This window comes from Ranitomeya imitator, chromosome 9 (genome assembly GCF_032444005.1).
Source record: "Ranitomeya imitator isolate aRanImi1 chromosome 9, aRanImi1.pri, whole genome shotgun sequence".
NCBI classification, from domain to species: domain Eukaryota; kingdom Metazoa; phylum Chordata; class Amphibia; order Anura; family Dendrobatidae; genus Ranitomeya; species Ranitomeya imitator.
In genome coordinates, this window is record NC_091290.1 from 113,752,204 (window position 1) to 113,774,754 (window position 22,551).

A 22,551-nucleotide genomic window follows, 5' to 3' on the forward strand; every position below is an offset into this window, starting at 1 on the left:
TCAATGGGAACCCTGTGTAGGAGTTTTGGGGGTGTTTAGCTAGGGCATTTTTTGAATAAAGTCTTTGCACTTGTTTTTGTTTACAATCAGGAAACCATTGTGGTTGGTGCCTATGTGTCTACGTAAATTTAGATAATTGCCGTAAACTAGCCTTATGGCTTATGCCTATAATGGAGCAGTGACATCTTGGCAAAATCCAGTTTCGAATAAATACTGGTGAATCCCAGTGGACCCCATACGTTTTAATGGGGGGAGAGAGGAGTTTTGGTAACTTAACGTCCCGAATTGAACTGAAGGCTCCGTTATCCTTACCATCAAGAATACTGATTAGGCCAGCAGAAAACTTGATCACAAACTTTTAATAGCGCCTAAATCGAAGACTAAAAATCTGTCCATACAAACCAAACATGGGCTCTCAAAGCACCCTTGGTGTGGCAAAGCAGTTCTGGTCCCCTTCACACCTACTTGTTTTTCACCGATCTCAATCCTTATGTGGCTCCTCGAAAGCCAAAAATGTCAATCAAGGGTGAAGATGGAAAACGAGTAGGTTGCAAGGTGCACTGAACTGCCCGTCCACCCCAAGGGTGCACCAAATGCGCATGCTTTGTTTGCAAATTCATTTTGAACAGACAGACTCCTTACTCAGTTCTGCTCGACTTCGATAGTGAGGAAATCAAGGAGTCATGGTAGTTACTTTTATTTTTTTTAATTTCAGTTTAAGGTGTCCTCGTGGTTTTTGGACTGTAGCAAAATCATTCCGGGTGTCAGCGGAAAAAAATATAAAAGCATCAAGTGTTAATTTTGGAACCTTTTCATTGTATTTCGTGCATGTTGCACTGAGCTGAGCCAGCATCTGTCTCTTGGACAGAAAGCTATGGAAAGAGTTTTAATCTCAGAGTTGGCCGTGTGTCACTTACTTCTCAAGATTTCTCCTTCTTGTTAGGACGCATTTCCTCTCAGGACAGGATCTGCAAAATACATTTCCGCCATGTGCGTCCTGTAGCTTTTCATCTCCTCTTTTCTGTGCAGAGTAGTCGAATGCTGGGAACTGGGTCCAGAATTGCACTCCAGCAAGATTGGAGTTAATAAATCAAGATGGCATATGTTCTATTATAGGGCTACATTAATAAATGAATGAAGCAATAAAGGGGTCACATCTGCAAGGATTGTTTTATGAATGCATGCCACCTTCTATTATCTGGTATGTTGGTGGAATAGTTATATGTGATAAACCCATGGAGGCTCCTATATGCAATGGAGTATAATTTTTAGACATCACTCCACTATATAGAAGGGACGTGTTCTGATCATCCTGACTCATTTATACTGGGTCATATCGGCAAGGATTGTTCTATGAATGGATGCCACCTTGTATTTGCATGGATGTTGGCGACATAGTGATACATGGCAAAACTCATGGAGGCTCCAATATGCAATGGAGTATAATTTTTAGACATCACTCCACTATATAGAAGGTACTTGTTTGTACTGTTCTCCCTGGCTCACTAATATAATTAATGTTGAAGGTGAAGGGCACCCCCAAGGTTTATACATTACTTAGTCTGTGTAAATCTCTGTGCCAGCCATATTGGGCATTGCAATGGCTGATATTACATTTGGAAATTTTGCATCTTTTAAGTACATGGTCGTATGAAATGTAATAATGGTTTCTCGCCTGTTTTCCCATGTTGTGTCAGTAAATGAGGGCATGACATCTAGTCTTGGTGCACAATGCCAAGTAAAGCCTGGCACTCTCCTGCAGCGTGCCCTGGTTCCCATAAGTGGTGTGTGTCATTTTCAGCAGGGCTGTGGAGTCGGTAAGCCAAACCTCACACTCCTCATTTTCCATGACACTGACTCTGACTCTTACTCCACCAAAATGGGCTCTGACTCCACGACTCTGACAGGGCTGTAGAGTCGGTAAGCCAAACCTCCGACTCCTCAGTTTCCTTGACACCGACTCTGACTCTTACTCCACCAAAATGTGCTCTGACTCCACGACTCTGACAGGGCTGTAGAGTCGGTAAGCCAAACCTCCGACTCCTCAGTTTCCTTGACACCGACTCTGACTCTTACTCCACCAAAATGGGCTCTGACTCCATGACTCTGACAGGGCTGTAGAGTCGGTAAGCCAAACCTCCGACTCCTCAGTTTCCTTGACACCGACTCTGACTCTTACTCCACCAAAATGTGCTCTGACTCCACGACTCTGACAGGGCTGTAGAGTCGGTAAGCCAAACCTCCGACTCCTCAGTTTCCTTGACACCGACTCTCACTCAGACTCCACCAAAATGGGTTCCGACTACAACTCCGACTCCACAGCTCTGATTTTCAGGCTGGCATATAACTTGCAGTGTACCAGCACCAGTGATATATGTGTACTACCCATCGTTAGAGAGTAGACTGGCCAATTTCTGAAGTTTCGCTCCCCAGGACTGGACCAGTACCACGAGTACGGTGAGATCTATGAACTGGTATCCTACATTCACCTTGTCCCCATCCTATTACTCGTTTTGCAGCTGTTTAAAATGTACTTTAGTTTTTAATGCAATGAAAGAAAAAGAAGGAAAAACAACACCTAAAAAACCTCCCTTCACGCTGCCATTAATTTTCTAGTTGAAGTCCAGCTGCTCCTATGCTCTCTATGAGATCTCCTGTCCGATATCTCAGGTTGATTACACGCTGCTCCCCGCTGCTCTTGAACAGCAATAGCCTTGATTTCTGGTTTTGTATTATTACAGCAATTAGTCCGTGTGCATGAAAGTGTCCGCTTCTTCACTCCGACCAATTAGACGCGGCATCCGTTGTGGTATTTTTATTTTTCTAATATGTATTATCACATCCTTCGCAGCAACATGTCAGAGTTTAACCCTTCCGGGCTTTTAAAATTGATCTGTTTTGATTATATTTGTCTTTCGGTTCTGTTTCCTAAATAAAAATAAGAAAAACATTTTTTATAAGAAATATGGTACTTTTCCTATTGTCAAAGAAAGGTTTTCACGTCAAATATTTATTAAAGGGGTTCTTTTGTTGTCCATCTCCCCAAAATGCATATTTTGTTTTAGTGAAAAGTAAATTGTATAACTTACTCATGTTCAAATATGCCAAATGCCCCGATTGTTAAGTATCTGCTCCAGTCCTGGGTTCCTTCATTCCTGATCTGGAAATGAAGGGGGGTGGCTCAAGCATTGAAATTCGTTGCCAGCCAGCCCCCTTCACAGATTGCACTCGGATTGGAAGCAGATAACCAATGCGTAATTGAGTCAAAGCAAAATGGCTAAATTGCAAAATTGTGGTTGCGTCCTGATGATTTGGAATCCTTGAAACGCGTTGACAAACTGCATTCATGCTTCACCTCCGTGCGTGATCGCATTTTTTGGAACCTTGGGCAGTGCGGATTTTATACCACCGTATTCGTCATTCATTGCATATGATTTATACTGGAGAGAATTGTCCAGCACGATTCATTATCTCGTTAGATAAAAATTAATTATTACCAAGTGATTATTACACGAGAATGTCATTGACAAATGCCGTAATACTCGCCTGTTGTTCTTATACTTAACCTGCTCTGTACCCGCTTATGTCTTTCAGTGGAAGATTCAGATGACTTTGGATTAAACTGGGAATCCTCGCTGAACCATACTGGTACGGACTTTTTACTGTCAGAATATAATGTAATGCAATGGATAATTTAAAGAAAAATTCAGTATAGTAGCTGTTGGTCCCACAAATGGGACACGCGTCTGTCTGGGGATGTGCAGAACTTCCATACAAATGAATGTGAACGGTGACCACCACTCCACTGACCGCAATAAGCGTCGCGACCCAGTTTTCAACATACATGGGATCTGCACCTTCTACAATCACTGGATATCCCATAGCTATGCCATAAATGTTTAAGATGGAATATCCCTTAACCCCTTCACCCCCAGCCTGTTTTCACCTTCCTGACCAGGCCAAATTTTACAATTCTGACCAGTGTCCCCTTTATGTGGTAATAACTCTGGAACACTTCAGTGTATCCCACTGATTCTGAGATTGTGTTTTGCGACATATTGTACTTCTTATTAGTGATAAATTTAGGTAACTATTTTTTGCATTTAATTGTGAAAATATCTTAATTTTGGTGAAAAGCGCATGACGTCACAGCTATGTGCCCCCAGTCACAGGTGCGCTGAAGGCAGGTGCAGGAAGCCATCACTGATAGTAAAAATCTTCACCGTCATTTACTATCACTGACCTCGGTACCGAGAGGTGGCCTTAATTATGGGTGGGGGGAGCAGTGAATATGCAGTCTTTTTAATAGTGGACACGTGTGATTGCCCCAGCCACTGGCTTCCTGCAGCCTCACCTACCCCACCACACCACAGTGAGCCAGGTATATTCGCACCCCATTTTCGGCCTAAATTTTTTGGGGGGAAAAAGTGCGTCTTATAATCTGAAAAATGCGATATATCACACAAAATAGTTAGGAAATAACATTTTTCCCATGACTACTTTGCATAAGCACAATTTTTGAAACATTTTTTTGTTAGGAAGTTAGATTGGTAAAAAGCTGAACAGCAATTTCTCAATTTTACAGCAAAATTTACAAAACCAATTTTTTTAAGGACCACATCACATTTGAAGTGACTTTGAGGGGCATATGCGACAGAAAATACCCAAATCTGACACCATTTTAAAAACCGCACCACTTAAAGTGCTCAAAACCACATTCGATACGTTTATTAACCCTTCCGGTGCTTCACAGGAGTTAAAGCAATGTGAAAGGAAAAAAATATAAATTTTCCTGCAGAAATGTTGGTTTTGCCCCAAATGTTTCATTTTCACAAGAGTAGCAGGATAAAATTGAGAATATAATTTGTTTTGCAATTTCTTCTAACTATGCTGATGCCCCATATGTGGGGGAAGACTCCTGTTTGTACGCATAGCAGGGCTCGGGAGGGAAGGATCGCTATTTTGACTTTTGGAGCTCAAAATTGGCAAGAATCATTAGCAGACGCCATGTTGTGTTTGGAGAGCCCCTGATGTGCCTAAACAGTGGAAACCCACACAAGTGACCTCATTTTAGAAACTACATTCCCCAATAACTCATTTAGAGGTGTGGTGAGAACCTTGAACCCACGGGTGCTTCACAGAAGTTTATAATGTTGAGCAGGGAAAATAAAAAATCACATTTGTCCCACAAAAATGTTTTTAGCCCCATTATTTTATTTTCGCAAGGGCAACAAGGGAAAATGCACCATAATATTTTTTGTGCAATTTTTCCTGAGTATGCCGATACCCAATATGTAGAGAAAAACTACTGTTTAGGCGCACGGCAGGGCTCAAAGGATGGAGTGACGTTTTAATACTCAGATTTGGATGGAATGTTCTGCAAGTGTCATGTCGCATTTGGAGAGTCCCTGATGTACCTAAACAGTGGAACCCCCACAAGTGGCCCAATTGCCAATTCTCCCGTAAAAATGTTGGCCCCAAATTTTTGATTTTCACAAGGGTAGCAGGAGAAAAGGGACCTTACAATTTGTTGTTCAATTTCTCCTGAGTAAGCAGAATACCCCATTTGTGGTGGGAAAACGACTGTTTTTGGGCATGGCAGGGCTCTGACGGGAAGGAACTCCAACTGAATTCTTGAGATCCATTTTCGCTGGAATAGATTTTGGATACCATGTCGCGTTTGAAGAGCCCCTGACATGCCAAAACAGCAGAGCATTTTCAACCTTCAGGTGATTCACAGAATTGTACATTATCAGGCTGAGTAAATACAAAAATAGCCAATTTTTCCACTGAAATGTTTCTTTGGCCCCAAGTTCTTAATTTTCAAAAGGGATGAAAGGAGAAAATGAATGGTACAACTTGTTACGCAATTTCACTTGAGTACGCCAATACCCCATATGTGGTCAAAAGCTACTTTTGAGGCACAGGGCAAAGCTTAGAAGGGAAGAGGTGCCATATTGGATTTCAGATTTTGCTGAAATGGTTTGAGGGTGCCATGTCACATTGGCAGAGCCCTTGAGGTGCCGGAACAGCAGACCCCTCCATAAGTGACTCCATTTTATAAAATACACGTGTTGACACCACATGTGCCTCACCAAAGTTTATACCATTGAGCGGTGAAGAAAGAATAATTACATTTTCACCACTAAAATGTTCTTTTAAATCCCAAGTTTTTATTTTTTATAAGGGCTAATAGAAAAAAATGGACCTCACAGTTTGTTGTGCAATTTATCCTTGGTGCGCCAATAGTCTGCATGTTTTCAGTAACCACTTTTGAGGCTCAGCGCAAAGCTCAGAGGTGGGGCACCATATTATAGTTTAGGTTCTGTTATGGTTTTGCAGGTGCCATGACCCACTGGGAGAGCCCCTGAGGTGCCAGAACAGCAGAATCCCCCATAAGTGACCCCATTTTACCAACTACACCTCTTGAATTAATCTGAGGTTGCAGTCCTGATATTGACACCACAGGTGTGTCGTAGAATTTATACCATTGGGAAATGAAGAAAAAATAGTTTTACAAAAAATTTTTTGTTTTAGCCGCAAATTTTACATTTTCACAGAGGGAAATGGGTAATAATGGCACCAAAAATTGTCACACAATTTCTGCTGAATATGGCAATACCTCATATGTGTCTGTAAAGTACTGCTTAGCCATACGGCAACACTCGGGAGGGAAGTAGTGCTACTTGCCCATTACGTTGTAGTGCCCAGTACATTGCAGTGTCCAGTACATTGTAGTGCCCATAAATTATGCCCAACTTGTGCTTCTGGAGACATTCACCCATAAATTAAGCTGGTTCTCATCGCTACAGAAATGCCAAACATGCAGACATTAATAGTGATGAGCGAATGTATTCAGATAAGGTGTTATCCGAGGACGCTCTTGTGGTAATGGAGTGACTTCGGTGCATTTGAAAAATATGTTTGAGTCCTACGGCTGTTTGTCTCTTGGCTGTTCAACAGCTGCAACACAGGCAATGATGGCCTGTTTGTTAGGCAATCCCTGCATGTGTTGCGGCTGTTTCTGCGAAACATTCAGCCACGCGGTCTCGAACATATTTTTCAAGCACACCGAAAACACTTCATTACTACAAGAGCGTGCTCGGATAACACCTTATCCGAGCCCTTTCACTCATCACTACATGCTACATGTGGATTAGACACGCTGGGGCTCAGAAAAGAGGGGGTCATTTGAATTTAGGAGGGCAGAAATTGCTGGACTTCTTTTGGGGGGCAAGGAGCCATAGCGCTTTTCCAGAACCTTTGTGCTACCAGTAACGTGGAAGCCCCCTTTATTTCCATTGACAGATGACAGACCTGAGTGGGGACTTGCTTTTTTTGTGTATTGAGTTGAAGCTTTTATTGGGAACATTTTACATAACATTTTGGATCACATTTATCCTGTGCTCTACGCTGAGCACTTATATCGGGGTTTCCATCTAAGTCTATAAAATTAAGTGATTCAGATGATACCTTCGAGAAATCCGCTTCTATAATGAGGCAGCTGAGTTACTCTGGACTCATGTCTGGCCTTTGTCCAGCTTTGTCATTATTTTTAGAAGTGTGGCGGACCGCGCTTTTATGCACGCCTAAAAAGACTGACACCGCTGGATCACAGGTCAGACAGGTTCCACAGTGCTTCCAGCTGCCTCATTATAGGGAATTTTCCACCAGAGGTTCTTCCACCAAAGGTTCTGTCTGGATTACTTATTTCAGAGATGTACACAGAAACCTCAGCACTAGCGCTCAACGCAGAGGGCCGGATAAATGTGCGACAAGCCTTACTGCAATCTTTGGGCGGCAGAATAAAAAAAAAATCACCAGCAGGTGAAGAATTAACAGCTGTTATTAATTTTTTTCACCATTCCTCGTGCACTATAAGTGATTAGATGACTTTATCCTTCGGATCGGTGAGATTACAGAGATACCACATTTATATGTATTATTCATGTTTTGCTGCTGTCACGCACTAAAAGCTGATTTTTTTTTTTCTTGCAAAAATAACGTTTTTGCATCTCCATATTTTGATAGCTATAGCTATAATTTTTCTATATTCCTGCTGACAGTCATGTGATGGCTTATGTTTTGTGGGACTAGTTGACTTTTTTTTTATTGATACCATTTGGGAGGCAGAATGAACGCATTTCAGGGATTGTTTTATTTTATGACTTTCATTATATGTTAAATGTGATCAGGCAGCTTTATTCTTTGGGTCAGTACTATTACAGCAATACCATATTTATATAAGTTTTTAAAAATATTTTGCTGCATTTACGCAATACAAATAATTTAATGGAAAAAGAATTTTTTTTGCATCACTTTATTCTGTTTACTATAACTTTTTTTTATTTCTGCGCTGATGGAACTCTATGGTAACTTGTTTTTGCAGGACAAAATTATGTTTTCAGCTATGCCATTTCAACTTTTTGTTTGCAGTTTAATCCACTTTTTTTGGCGATATGATGAAAACGCATAGATTTTTTTTTTTGCCACTTTTTAATTTTTTTCTGTTATGATTATTATTGTTATTTATTTTTGGAGCCCCATTGATTGCCTGATGCTTTACATGAGAAATGGTTGCATGCAAAATCTACTATATAATTGTCTAAGGGTCACTTCCGTCTGTCTGTCACGGATATTCATTGGTCGCGGCCTCTTTCTGTCATGCAATCCAAGTCTCTGATTGGTCGTGGCAAAACACCCACGACCATTGCCACGACCAATCAGCAATGGCCACAGTCCGGCGGCAATATGGCCGCTCTTTCCTCCCCTCAGTCAGTGCCCGCTCCATACTCCAGTCATGCAGTCAGCCCTCACACAGGGTTAATGCCAGAGTTACCGGACCGTGGTGTAACGCACTCCGGTTACGCAGCTATTAACCCTGTGTGACCAACTTTTTACTATTGATGCTGCGTTTGCAGCATCAATAGTAAAAAGATTTAATGTTACAAATAAGAATTTAAAAAAATGGTTCTTCTCACCCTCCGACGTGGCGCTGTCCTCGGCAGTGCAAGCGGTAGGTTCCGGTGCCAAGGATGCTATGCGAGAAGGACCTGGCATGACGTCACGGTCATGTGACCACAACGTCATCACAGGTCCTGCGCTCATAACAACCCTGGGACCGGAAGCTGCCGCGTGCACGGCACACAGGCGCCAGGACTACAAGGGCCCCTCGGAAGGTGAGTATATGTTTATTTTTTAACCTGTTACATACGTGGCTGGGCAATATACTACATAGCTGGGCAATATACTACGTGTCTGTGCTGTATACTACGTGGCTCTGTGCTGTATACTACGTGGCTCTGTGCTGTATACTACGTGGCTCTGTGCTGTATACTACGTCGCTGTGCAATATGCTACATGGCTCTGTGCTGTATACTACGTGGCTGGGCAATATACTACGTGGCTGGGCAATATACTACGTGGCTGGGCAATATACTACGTGGCTGGGCAATATACTACGTGGCTGGGCAATATACTACGTGGCTGGGCAATATACTACGTGGCTGGGCAATATACTACGTGGCTGGGCAATATACTACGTGGCTGGGCAATATACTACGTGGCTGGGCAACATACTATGTGGCTGGGCAATATAGTACGTGATTAGGCAATATACTACGTGACTGGGCAATATAGTACGTGATTAGGCAATATACTACATGACTGGGCAATATAGTACGTGATTAGGCAATATACTACGTGGCTGGGCAATATAGTACGTGATTAGGCAATATACTACGTGACTGGGCAATATAGTACGTGATTAGGCAATATACTACGTGACTGGGCAATATAGTACGTGATTAGGCAATATACTACGTGTCTGGGCAATATACTACATGACTGGGTAATATACTACGTGGCTGGGCAATACACTACGTGGGCTGTGCAATATACTACGTGGACATGCATATTCTAGAATACCCAATGCGTTAGAATCAGGCCACCATCTAGTGCAAATATAAATTACAATGAAACTAACAATGACAGACTGATGCAGAGAGGAGAGGGCCCTGCTCTTGTGTGCTCACAATCTCCGAAGTTCACTGAAGGGGTTAAATATTGTGACAGCTTTATAAGTCTGGTTGTTACGAACGTGTTGATATCAAATTTGTGTATTTTTTTTGTGTTTATTTTAATATTTTTATTTTTACATTTTTTTTTAATTTAGTTCTTCTATGGCACTTTTATTTTTATTACACTACTCGCTGTTATAATGAATTGCATTGCATAGAGACTTACGAAACATGGAAGCAGTTCTGAAGGCAAAACAGTAACTTTACTACATAGTTATTTCTCTAATGAAAGTTTTTAATTTTTTCCCCAGTATTTAAACACTTGTCGGTTAAAGGGGTTGTCTGATCCAAATCAAGAAGTCTGCAGTCACTCTATGTGACTTCAGACTTATTTTCCCAATGTACGCACTGTTCTCTTCAAGGATTCGCCAGTTTCTGACCCAGGACCAGAGGGTAGGTATGTGTACTTCCGGCCAGGACCTGTCCAGTGGGCGTGGCCTAATTCCATACAATCGGATGCACGGTGGGCGTGGCCGACTAGAGGGCTTGGCTTTTCTCTATAGAAGTGTGTGGAAACTAGGCCGAGCCCACTGACCGGGGTATGTATAACTCTTACATACCCTCCGGTCCTGGGTCAGAAACCGGTGCAGAGTGACTGCAGACTTATCAATTTGGACTGGTCAACCCCTTTAAAAAGCTTACAGGTAGTGGAAACAGACCTAATGGCATATAGCATGAATGTACAGTACTCTTTGCATAATTCTCACAGTGAAAATCTTTCATTAGATGATAATCTGACACACAGTTCACCAAACTACGTGATGCTAATCTATCGGGACCTATAAGGTTCTGATGCCAAATTAAAGGGAATCTGTCACTAGGTTTTTGCCACCTAATGTGAGAGCTTCAAAATGTTGAGACAGAGACCCTGATTTCAGAGATATGTCACTCACTGGGCTGCTTGCTGTAGTTTTGATAAAATCACCGGTTTATCAGCAGGAGTTTATCAGTAGAGCACCCGTTGACCTTGTTGTCCTGCATCTTTATCTCAGTAAAACCCCGCCCCCACCACTGATTGGAAGCTTTCTGCATATGCAGTGTTCAAAGCTGCCAATCAGTGGTGTGGGCGGGGTTATAAAGAGAGCAGCATTCAGAGATCTGCAGCTTATAAAACAGTGATTGTATCAAAGCTGCAGCAAGCAGCCCAGTAAGTGATATATCGCTGGAATCGAGGTGTCTGCTCCTACATCATGCTGCTCTCAGATGAGGTAGCAAAAGCCTGGTGACGGATTCCCTTTAAAGGATTTTTTTGTAGCTTTGATTTATTTTACTTCTGTTTATGCTACAAAGTGGTGAGGGGAGGTTATTTTTTTTTTTAATTAACCTTCACATGTAATTGAATTTTATATTTATAGGGTTAAGAGAAAAAAATATGGGATTTCTTAGTATTTTTTCACATATGACATCACAGATCTCGGTCAGTAAGGATTAATCATTTGTTTAGCTGTGATAATAGCCGACTACTGTTGTGATGCTTTTTGTTCTGTTTCTCGACCATTTTGCCACATAAATATTTGCTTTCCAGTGCCTGTCTGATAGGCGGTCCCCTCTGTGCCGGAGCTAACTGAGCGTGTAAACTGTGCGTTTACTCTCTCTTGCGTGACTCTCGGTTTCATGTGACTAAGATGAGCTGTTCCCTTTTTGTAGCTGGGACTTGGAATCTTTTTAATGTGGATTTAGAGTAATATATACTGTCAAAATGGCTACAAAAAAATATACTGAGGCCACGTCCCATATTCCATCCTAATTTTTGCCCATGCATGCTTCGATGCCCAGTACACCCTTACAAAGGTGACTTGTCTTGCACCGTGTATGTGGAAAAAGGGCGCAACCTGTTTTTTCACAGAGACGAGATGTGAATGACAGGTATTTCGTACATGCATCACCCATGAACATGTAGAAAAGCTCTTATTATGTATCATTACAGTCTCATATAATCTGATCTCAGACGCGTGACATCCCCCACCCTCCACGCTGTGCCCCGGCCTTCCCTAAGGGGGATGAAATTTTATCAGAGAAAGTCTTATTTCCGGCAGTCGACAGAAATAATGTTCGTGGAAGCAGATCATTCTCTCATGGAAAACGAGCTTACCTGCCTTGAAACTAATTATGCCTGGGAAGCCTTTTTAATTAGATAATGGCAATAATGAAACAGAGATTAGATTTCCCTGCGAAGTGTTGGAAAAAATTTGAGTTTTAGCCAGTGTCCCGGCAAATGGGAAAACCTTGGAGCGTTTTAATAACAAATCAGCTCTACTGTTAATGTAAGACATGAAGTCAGAGCTTCAGATCATTCTTAGGCGTACGCAGATACTGCGCTAAGGGCCTCGTGTTTCTGCCATCATGCCTACAGTGTCAGCGTGGTGGTAGCAGGAGAAGATGACAATATTACAGAAAGCTGGAGGCTACCCTTCACGGTATCACCAGCGGCATGCTTCCCCGGCTTCAGGTCTGATGTCTTATTTCAGGTCTTGATTTTGATCTGTTCCCTCTTCCAGACGTTTAGTCCATTACAAAATCCAGGTGACTATATAACAAGCTGAAACAAAAAAAAAAAAATGTGCCAGGACTTCAATAAATCTTTATTATAAAAAAAATAAATTTTATTAAAAAGCATCTGTAAATGTCCAGACAAAGAACAAATTGGTAGGTGAGCCAATGAGGGGTTCCCCAATAGTGAAAGGCACCAATAAGTAAGACAAAGAGTATGCCATGAAATCGTATAACCCCCTGATGAAGCAATGGTGAAAGGCATGTCGGGTGTGTGGTGGGTGAGCCTCTGTTGACTGCATGCACTCTTTGTATGGTATAATGTTTGGTGAATTACTTCATTTGACACCTCAATCACTGTGTGAGTATATATGTGAGATTACCGTACCTAAGTATCAGCTACTTGTATTAGTGCAGATTTCTATAGGTTCTTTCTCTGTCTTACTACTTTATGTAAATACACAAAAGAGCACAGTGAGGTAAAAAATATTCTGTTGTAAAAAAATCACAGTAATAAGCAAGTGCTAGTCAAAAGATGGAAAAAACAGGGTATTTAGTTGATACGTTTTTTTTTGCAAAAAAATTTATAGTAAGCTGCTCCACCAATCGTTAAGGTATACCCATATAGAGCAGTCCTATCTAATGTATATAATCCCTATCTGATGTATTTAAAAACCTGATCATCTGTATAGTACCTGTATAAGCAGGGTTCAGTGAGGGAATATCCATGTGGACATGCTGGATGGAACAGCTTTGATGCAAATGACCCATAAGGAGTGGTGGACTCCCTAGTCTTGTAGAAACAAGAGAACATTTATAGAACCAGAAACACATGAGCTACTTGCACATTGAACAAGTCTGTAGGAACCTGTTCACACCACCAAGAAACTTGAAGACACAAAAGAGCACAGTGAGGGCAAAAAAACGTATCAACTAAATACCCTGTTTTTACCATCTTTTGACTAGCACTTGCTTATTACTGTGATTTTTTTTCTTACAACAGAGCTCAAAAAAATAAAGGGAACACTTAAACAACAGAATATAACTCCAAGTGAATCAAACTTCTGTGAAATCAAACTGTCCACTTAGGAAGCAACACTGATTGACAATCAATTTCACATGCTGTTGTGCAAATGAAATAGACAGCAGATGGATATTATTGGCAATTATCAAGAGTGGTTCTGCAGGTGGGGACCACAGACCACATCTCAGTACCAGTTCTTTCTGGCTGATGTTGTGGTCACGTTTGAATTTTGGTTGTGCTTTCACATTCGTGGAAGCATGAGACGGACTCTACAACCCACACAAGTGGCTCATGTAGTGCAGCTCATCCAAGATGGCACATCAATGCGAGCTGTGGCAAGAAGGTTTGCTGTGTCTGTCAGCCTAGTGTCCAGAGGCTGGAGGCGCTACCAGGAGACAGGCCAGTACACCAGGAGACGTGGAGGGGGCCGTAGGAGGGCAACAACCCAGCAGCAGGAACGCTACCTCCGCCTTTGTGCAAGGAGGAACAGGAGGAGCACTGCCAGAACCTTACAAAATGACCTCCAGCAGGCCACAAATGTGCATGTGTCTGCACAAACGGTTAAAAACCGACTCCATGAGGATAGTCTGAGTGCCCGACGTCCACAGATGGGGGTAGTGCTCACAGCCAAACACAATGCAGGACACTTGGCATTTGCCAGAGAACACCAGGATTGGCAAATTCTCCACTGGCACCCTGTGCTTTTCACAGATGAAAGCAGGTTCACACTGAGCACATGTGACAGACGTAACAGAGTTTGGAGACATCGTGGAGAGCGATCTGCTGTCTGCAACATTCTTCAGCATGACCGGTTTGGCAATGGATCGGTATGGTGTGGGGTGGCATTTCTTTGGAGGGCCGCGCAGCCCTCCATGTGCTCGCCAGAGGTAGCCTGACTGCCATGAGGTACCGACATGTGATCCTCAGACCCCTTGTGAGACCATATGCTGGTGCGGTTGGCCCTGGGTTCCTCCTATTGCAGGACAATACCAGACCTCATGTGGCTGGAGTGTGTCGTCAGTTCCTGCAAGATGAAGGCGTTGAAGCTATGGACTGGCCCGCCCGTTTCCCAGACCTGAATCCGATTGAGCACATCTGGGTCGTCATGTCTCTCTCCATCCACCAACGTCACGTTGCACCACAGACTGTCCAGGAGTTGGCGGATGCTTTAGTCCAGGTCTGGGAGGAGATCTCTCAGGAGACCATCTGTCGCCTCATCAGGAGCATGCCCAGGTGTTGTACAGCAGGGAGATCATACAGGCACGTGGAGGCCACACACACTACTGAGCATCTATTCCTTATCATGAGGCATTTCCACTGAAGTTGGATCAGCCTGTAATTTGATTTTCCACTTTGATTTTTGAGCATCATTCCAACTCCAGACCTCCATGGGATATTCATCCTGATTTACATTAAGTTATGTTTCATTGTTCTGAACACATTCCACCATGCAATAAATGATAATTTGCAACTGGAATATTATATATATATATATATATATATATATATATATATATATATATATATTACTGTCATTTGGGTTCTGAGAAAACCTTGTCACTTTTTTTCAAGACCCGTCATTTGATGATTTTTCCAGAATTGCTTGTGTATGAAATATAAAGCATAGCATATATAGAGCACCATTTATTCCAACGTACGGACTGCTCATCCTCCAAGTGACAATGGATTCATTCAGAAAAGATGACACAGGAGTTTTATATGAGATTAATTTCTATATTTCAAAATCCGAGCTTTTTCTTTTTTTACAGTCATGTGTCCGCAAGTGACAATCAGAGCTGATGGCGTCCAGGGCTATTTAACCACTGGTGCCTCCATCACGTGTTTAATGCCCCCTTTGGTGTGAGCGGTGTATGACTCCCCCCATCCAGCCGCGTTTTGCAGCAGTGTCCTTGCTCACATTGGGTGGCCAAGGATATAGAGAACGTAATGACTGTTGGCGTGGCTAATGACATTGAGGTGTTGAGTGGTAAAATGTGAATGTGTTTATATTGTGTAGCAGGGAATGTGGCGGAGTGCTGTCTCCGAGCTAATTCATCATGCACCGTCACCTCCATCCAGAAAGAACAGAAGCAGAATCAGGCCCGGCCATGGAACAGGAGCCACAGGAGTGTCCAGTAGGTGCCTGCGAAATGTGGAGGAGAAGTGGGGGATGCTGGCCGCCTCTGTGGAAACTGAACTGCTGGGAGCCAAAGGCAACATTGAGAAGACTGTGAACAGGCTCGGCTGAGCACAAGCAGCCAGATGCAATTGCGGGCAGGGGATGTGTGTGCCAGCCAGAGATGACTTTCATCTCCTGTGTTTTTGCCATGCTACCATCCGAAGTAGATTTCTATTTTTTCTTCTTTTAACAAATCTCTTTCTATCGGAAAGTAGCTGTCTTTTATTTATTCTCAGTAACATAGAAATGATTGTAACTCCTCACAAAGACCCTTTTATTATAACAATGGAGCGCAGACAACCTAGTCTCAAGTCCAAAGAAAAATACACCACAGGGCGTTGACTTCAACATATGTGCCAAATGCGGAGATTCTGGATATTTTTTTTTTTTGCCTATCCATATGTAATATTTCTTTATAGTCCTTGTAGGCTGCTCACATGTGTTAGACGAGTTTACAACATCCGCCTAAATGCACCCAGTGTTCGAGCAGAAGACCTAGTGACTGTTTTGCATTGGCCGATGGTACGGAAGATCCTGAATGTGAATTTTCCAAATGACGTTAATGAGTGAGTGCACAGTCTGAATGTCACCCGAGTGTAAATTCATGGAAATCGGGCCCTAGTGTCACGGAGTGACTGACCCAGTGTGACACGACCCAACGGTTGGTTGGTCACCAAACGGCACAAGAACTAAATGCCAATGGAATAGGGGAGAGGAAGGCCGTGACAATAGGGAATCCGGGACGGTCACCTCCTGAGCTCTGACCGGAGTCAGTCCCTGATCTCACCTAACACCCTATGCAGGTCCTTTCCCCTGCCGACGTCCGCATACCTCATCCCTAAATGTCACCTATAACTGCCCTAGCTAGTGTACTGGCGAGTGACGGGCACTAGCCGCACTACTGCAGGTAAGAAACACAGGGAAGGGACAGACACCCAAGGGACAAGGAAACAAAAATACAACATTTAGCTTTCTGCTGCAAAGCACCGCACAGCAGGATAAAGGCACCAGATCAACGTATTCTTCTGAAGCACCACTCCTCCCAGAGAGCTCCTTACTCCAGCTTGGTCACTGCAGATTGCTCGAACACCGACAGCTGATGCATCAGGTGATCTCTTGAAGGAAGGTAGGAGTGGTCACCACCCACAACAACTGACCCAGCAGCAATGCAATTGCACCAGCAGGCCAGTGGGGAGAAACTGACATTAACTCCCGATGGCCTGAAAGGAAAAATGTTTTACGTTAAAGAAACCAGATCTGCCACAAATCCAAAAATGGATCATGACACCTAGTTAGTACTATTGCCCTGCAGAACTGGGACCATCTGAGATCAGGAGCAAAAGCATAAGGTGTGGATGTTACACTTGTTTGCATGGGTTTTCGGAGTTTGCATGGTTAACTGGAGACGTGGCGAGCTTTTTTTTGCAATTCAGCAACTTAGTGCCAGGGTGGCCATATACGTAGTATGGGTGCAGGCACTCTCTAATCTGTGGCTTCTTTCTGAAGTTGCTACTCTTCCAGATGTATCAGATCACAGTGTGTCTACACCCTTACTAAGTGCACACTCACCTTGAGCCTGTGAGCGTGCCGCTGGGCTCCTCCAGATTCAGTACGTATGCAGGAACAGAGATTTGAGTTTAGGTAGCGGTAGCTGTGAGAAATCCAGTGTTGGATTAGAAGGTGTTACGGAGCACCAAGACATTGCCCACTCCGAGGGTGCAACAAAGCACTCATTTGCAAATGGTTTAAAAGCGATTTTATCTGCATCTACGTCACTAAAATGTATATTACTGGTATGATTGTCGTAGAGTTCCATATATAAATGTTTTTAAGTAGGTGAATTTTCATTTTGGGGTGACTGTTTTTACTTTACTCATGTTGTGTTTTTTTGCCAGCTTTTCAATGTTTACTCTGGGAGAAAAAAAAAGCACATGGCATCCTTTACTCATGCCGAATGGCATCAACAAATACGCCATGAGTAGTGTTGAGCAAAAAGATTAACAAGACCCTATACATGGCTGCCTGATCAGAGCCCTACAGAGTAGTAAAGTATGATGTTTCGGTCGGCAAGGACCTTCATCAGAGTAAACATTGGTAATTTGTGAGTGGCAAAGATGTCTGTTGGTATGGCCTCAAGGGTCCTAAGTGAATTCAGCGCCGATATGGCGGTGTGAACGCAGCGGCCACCGCTTGTTCATGTGCACGCTCTATAATCCATAGAGTACCGACATGGCCGCTGGATCAGGGTCTTTCTAAGCTTTTTGTTCAACTCTAGTGATGAGATATTCATGAGCATCTCCATACACGGTGCGTCAGCAGACTGACTAATGTACACGTGAACTCCAATATTGCTGCAAACGGTAAAGACGTAAGGTGCTTGAGTAGCGTTTTTTGATCAAAAAGCACAAAAACCATCCAACCACGTCAAGGTGATCTTTTAATATGGATGGTACCTAGCTACTAAATGTTTTACTTACTTGTGCCAAGCCAGCCTCATGTGAACGGGGAGTGAAAAGGAAACCAGTCATCGTTCGCGATAAAAACATTATGTGAGAAAGATGGATGGGTAAGGGTGCCGAGCCCCCCGATATATGCTACATGAAAAATGAAAAATTAGGGCCCACAGACCGCTAGTATTATTCTTGAGCTTATGTCTGGAGCTATATCAAGACTGGAAACCGTATATGTGATGTGACTGGGGTCTGATTTGTATGGGTGGCTTATACAGCAAAATTTCCCCTATTTTACCAAGAGAACTTTTACGAGTTACCTGTTGTATTTGCTTCAAACCTGTAGTAAAGTTTAGTTTTTCATTACGCCACTGTAATAGCGCAGAGCAGCCAACTGTACACCTAAATGGCGGTAGTAATCTTAAGTGCTAATTATTGGGAATCCAAAAATTATCCACTTCATTGGACCTATGCATGCCATTGTGATTGGCTTTAAGAAAATTAAAGCCGAGGTTTAATTGGGTACATTATGAAATGGCATTTAATGCGCTGCTTTCTGACTGGGTAATGCTGTTATGCCGGTGGGAGCCCACAATACATTGTGTGATTTCTGATGAGCACAGGCCACTACTAGGTGTTTTAATAGGATGGGATTTGAGAGTATTTTAATGTCCTGATGGAGCATTGGAGTGACTAGAGAGGTTATGGTCAGTGGTCTCCGTGTCACTATGACTGTATTAGAAGTAGGGGATTTTCACAGTAGGGCTCCATCATGCTGGGATACAATCACTTACGTCTACCAAGCAAATGGCCCTTGTCTGCCTCCAAAAAAGTAAAGTAATTGCAGAAATACAAAGGTTTTTTTCATTGCAACAATGAGCAATTTGGATTTTATGATCAGCCTTAATTACGGCCGTGAATGAATCTAGAATAAATAATGCAAAAACAAAATTATTATTCTTATTATTTTTATTTTATCTTGATTCAAAAGTTTTGCTCCTGCATTCTCGAAGTTATCCGGGGGTCCTCAGTACAACTTGCGAGTCTACATTAGAGATTCTCTTTAAGAGGGGTAGAGTCTGAGCGTGGTCCTGATTCTTACTATTGATTTTATATTATTTACTTGCCGTGGCACAATAGTCTGCACTTACCCCCCTCCCCCAATTTTTTTTTTTCAATGTGAACCTTGTTTTTTTTGTATTGACGCTAAACTTGTTTTAAAGATTTACAAGTTGCACAGTTTTAGTGCATCTCACAACTGTATCATGTAGGAGCATTCAAGTTAAATACGATATAAACATTTGCGCACGATAGAGCAATTGGGAGTCTCCAAAAAGATGGGATAGGGCACATTTGAACAGGGAAGACTATCGTATCGCAGAACTTGAACTGGCCGGCGGCTCTCCTCGTCAAGTGTGACAGCCTGTATTTATATGCAGCTATGACGCTCGAGTCATGAGAGCTGCCGGCCAGTCTGAGCATTGTAAGGTGATCGTTGTGTTATATAAATATATATAAAAAATATAAATAAAAAATAAATAAATATATATATATATATATATATATATATTACAGTATAATTTTTATTACAATCTGTTAAAAAGAAAAAATATTGCAATTTTACAATTGCCACTGAGGCCTTTTAGAGTCGTACTTCCTGTTGTTTCAGGAAACAACACATGTACATTATTTGTAAGGAACAAACCCTGAACCTATGTTCAGAATTATCTAATGAGCATGCTCATTTTGAAGGGAGGAGGAGCAGGGTCAGTATGCTATCTCCTATTGTGATTGGTCAGTCCTGTGTTATTAGCCGTGTATAGATGTGTTACCTGTCATTGTAATAATGCCTCTGATGATAATGAGCCTGCTGAAAACTCTTCAGGCGTCTTAAAAAAATAAAATAAATTACAACTTTTTTTTTTTTTAAATAGAGGTTGCATTATGGAAAAAATTGTTCTGATTTAAAAAAAAAAATTAAATTAAAAATACATGTAATACAAAAAAATCTGAATTGAATAAAAGGTAATTTTCTGATACCTTCAATTTAATTAATGCATTCATGTTTTATAGATGGGTGTTGGATTTAAGCTCCTAAAATCTAGCGCCAAAAGAAATTCCACCATTCCATGCCAATGTGTTACCACCGCATCACCATAACTCCAGCTGGATCGTAACTGGCGCATTGTCATAATTCCAAGTGAAGATCTAATTTCTAGATGTTCCTTTTAGCAACGCTGTGATATTAAGACCACCTCAATACAGTTCTTTTTAATCATTTCTTGTAATGTAGAATCCTAGAGGGTTTATATCCTCTTAATGTTGCAATTAATCAAAATTTCGGGCCACTGCATTCCGGAGAACAGAGCTTTGACCAGTCACTATTTTTGTGTACGTTGTTGCCAGCTTTCGGCGCACTTCTTCATATTACCGGCTAATGCCTTTTTAATGTGACTTTTATTGTAATGTGTTTTATTTTAATTTTCTTTTGTGTAAAATGCTTAAGCACAAAAGTTAGGAGTTTTGGGTCAGAGATAAAAAAAAAAAATAATAATAAAAAATACTGTTTTAAAGCACTAATTATTATATAATTGGATCATACCCAGGGAAGTGCTTATCCAAAAGTGCACATCATCTAAATTAGGGTTAATTAGAGCCTCTCCCAAATAGTGGATGCTTCATCAGCAAGAGGATGGCGAGCAAATAAATCTAATTTCCTTTCTACGAAAATCTTTGCAAGCTTAATTGCTATCACAACAACATTTCTTTTTTTCATTAGAAGGAGAGGGTCATTATTAACGCAGCGTAATGTCTGCTATCGCAAGAAGCCCGCTCCCACCTTTTCACAGGTGCCCCCCGAGACGGCGCGCGGAGCGGACAACGTTCATCATACGCTGACGAGCCCAATTAAAACACTTTTGATATTTTGTATTTCGAAAGCTTCTCCCAATGTTTGCACAAAACACCCGCTCCTAATTAGATTAATTAAACTGGTATTATGTTAATGCACAGCGCTTTTTTTAACCTTTTATTTGTCGCGCAGATCTAAACGGCGGGCACAAACAAATTTTTTTTTTTTGTTTGTCAAAATTGCAATTGCTAAATTTGTTTTATTTGGGTCACATGCGTTTTACACAATTTTGTAAAAAATGTGCAAGATTTAAAAAAAAAAATGTGTAAAAATGACCTACGATAATTTTTAAAAAAGTTTCGTAAAGTTCCCGTGCGAAAAGCAGTCAGCAGTTCTTGTTCACAAGAAAGGTGTCCTTAACACATCCACTCACTAATTGATAAGTGTCATCGCTTTCACAAACTGTATTTTCATAGGTAAAATGTAAAAATAAAAAATGTTTCCCAATATATTAATAATAAGTTCGGTAATCCGGAGGAATTTCGCATGAACATGCAGCCTTAGTGCAGGGAATGGAAGATTTTGACCACTGATGTTTGGAAATTCACATCAGAAAACAAACAAAAAAAGGTATTGAGGGTCCATAGTCCCTTTCTTCTAGCAATCAGTGGTGGGCACAGACCACAGAGCCCCAACAATTACATTCTCTGTCATTTTAAACTTAAAGGGAATCCGTCACCATAAAATGCAGTCCAACCTGCAGGCACCATGTTATAGATCAGGGAAAGCGGAGTAGATTGATATATAGATTTATGAGAAAATATTTAGTATAACCTGGGTTTTAATAATTTAAAACGTCTTCTCTTTTGGGGATTTTTGGTCCAGTGGGTGGTGCTATCAGTGACTGAAAGCTTATACAAAGAAAGCTGTCAGTCACTGATAGAACCGCCCACTGGATCCCAAAATATGTCCATCGAAAGTAAGTTATCCCTTATTCACAGAATAGGTGATAATTTATGGATCGGTTGGTGTCCAACCTCTGAAACCCACACTGATTACATTTTTCTGCCCCGTTAAGTTTTTTCGGAGGCCCCCCAACAGAGTATTAATGGAGCACTAGGTGAACATCTGACCTGACAAGTCATTCTGTAATTTGGCTAAAAGTTCCCCGTTCTAGTAATTGGAGTTGGTCCCAGCAGTTGGACCCCCACCAATACATGTTACCACCTATCTCGTGGATAGCTGATAACTTCTTTTCACCCGACAATATCTTTTAAAGTTGGTCATACATTTCCAATAACTTATGCTTTTTTATATGTGTTATGGCGCCCTGTCCATTGCCGGTGGTCACACATGCTCAGTCCACCTGGACGCCTTTGTCCTTCCACTTGCACTGAAATAATCTCTGCCATTAGGAATTGGGAGACTAGAAGAGGCATTTTCCTACAAGTATTGGACACATTTTGAGAATAACTTAG

The 22,551-nt window shown here is 41.8% G+C and overlaps 1 protein-coding gene across 1 annotated transcript in view; it reads left to right on the plus strand.

The window, feature by feature from the left end:
* ZNF423 (zinc finger protein 423) overlaps positions 1 to 22,551 on the plus strand; it is a 280,738-nt gene that overhangs the window by 31,722 nt on the left and 226,465 nt on the right. Inside the window, exon 2 of the mRNA XM_069738512.1 lies at positions 3,595 to 3,648. Coding sequence (XP_069594613.1) covers positions 3,595 to 3,648 — 54 coding nt within the window. The remainder of the gene's footprint in view (positions 1 to 3,594; positions 3,649 to 22,551) is intronic.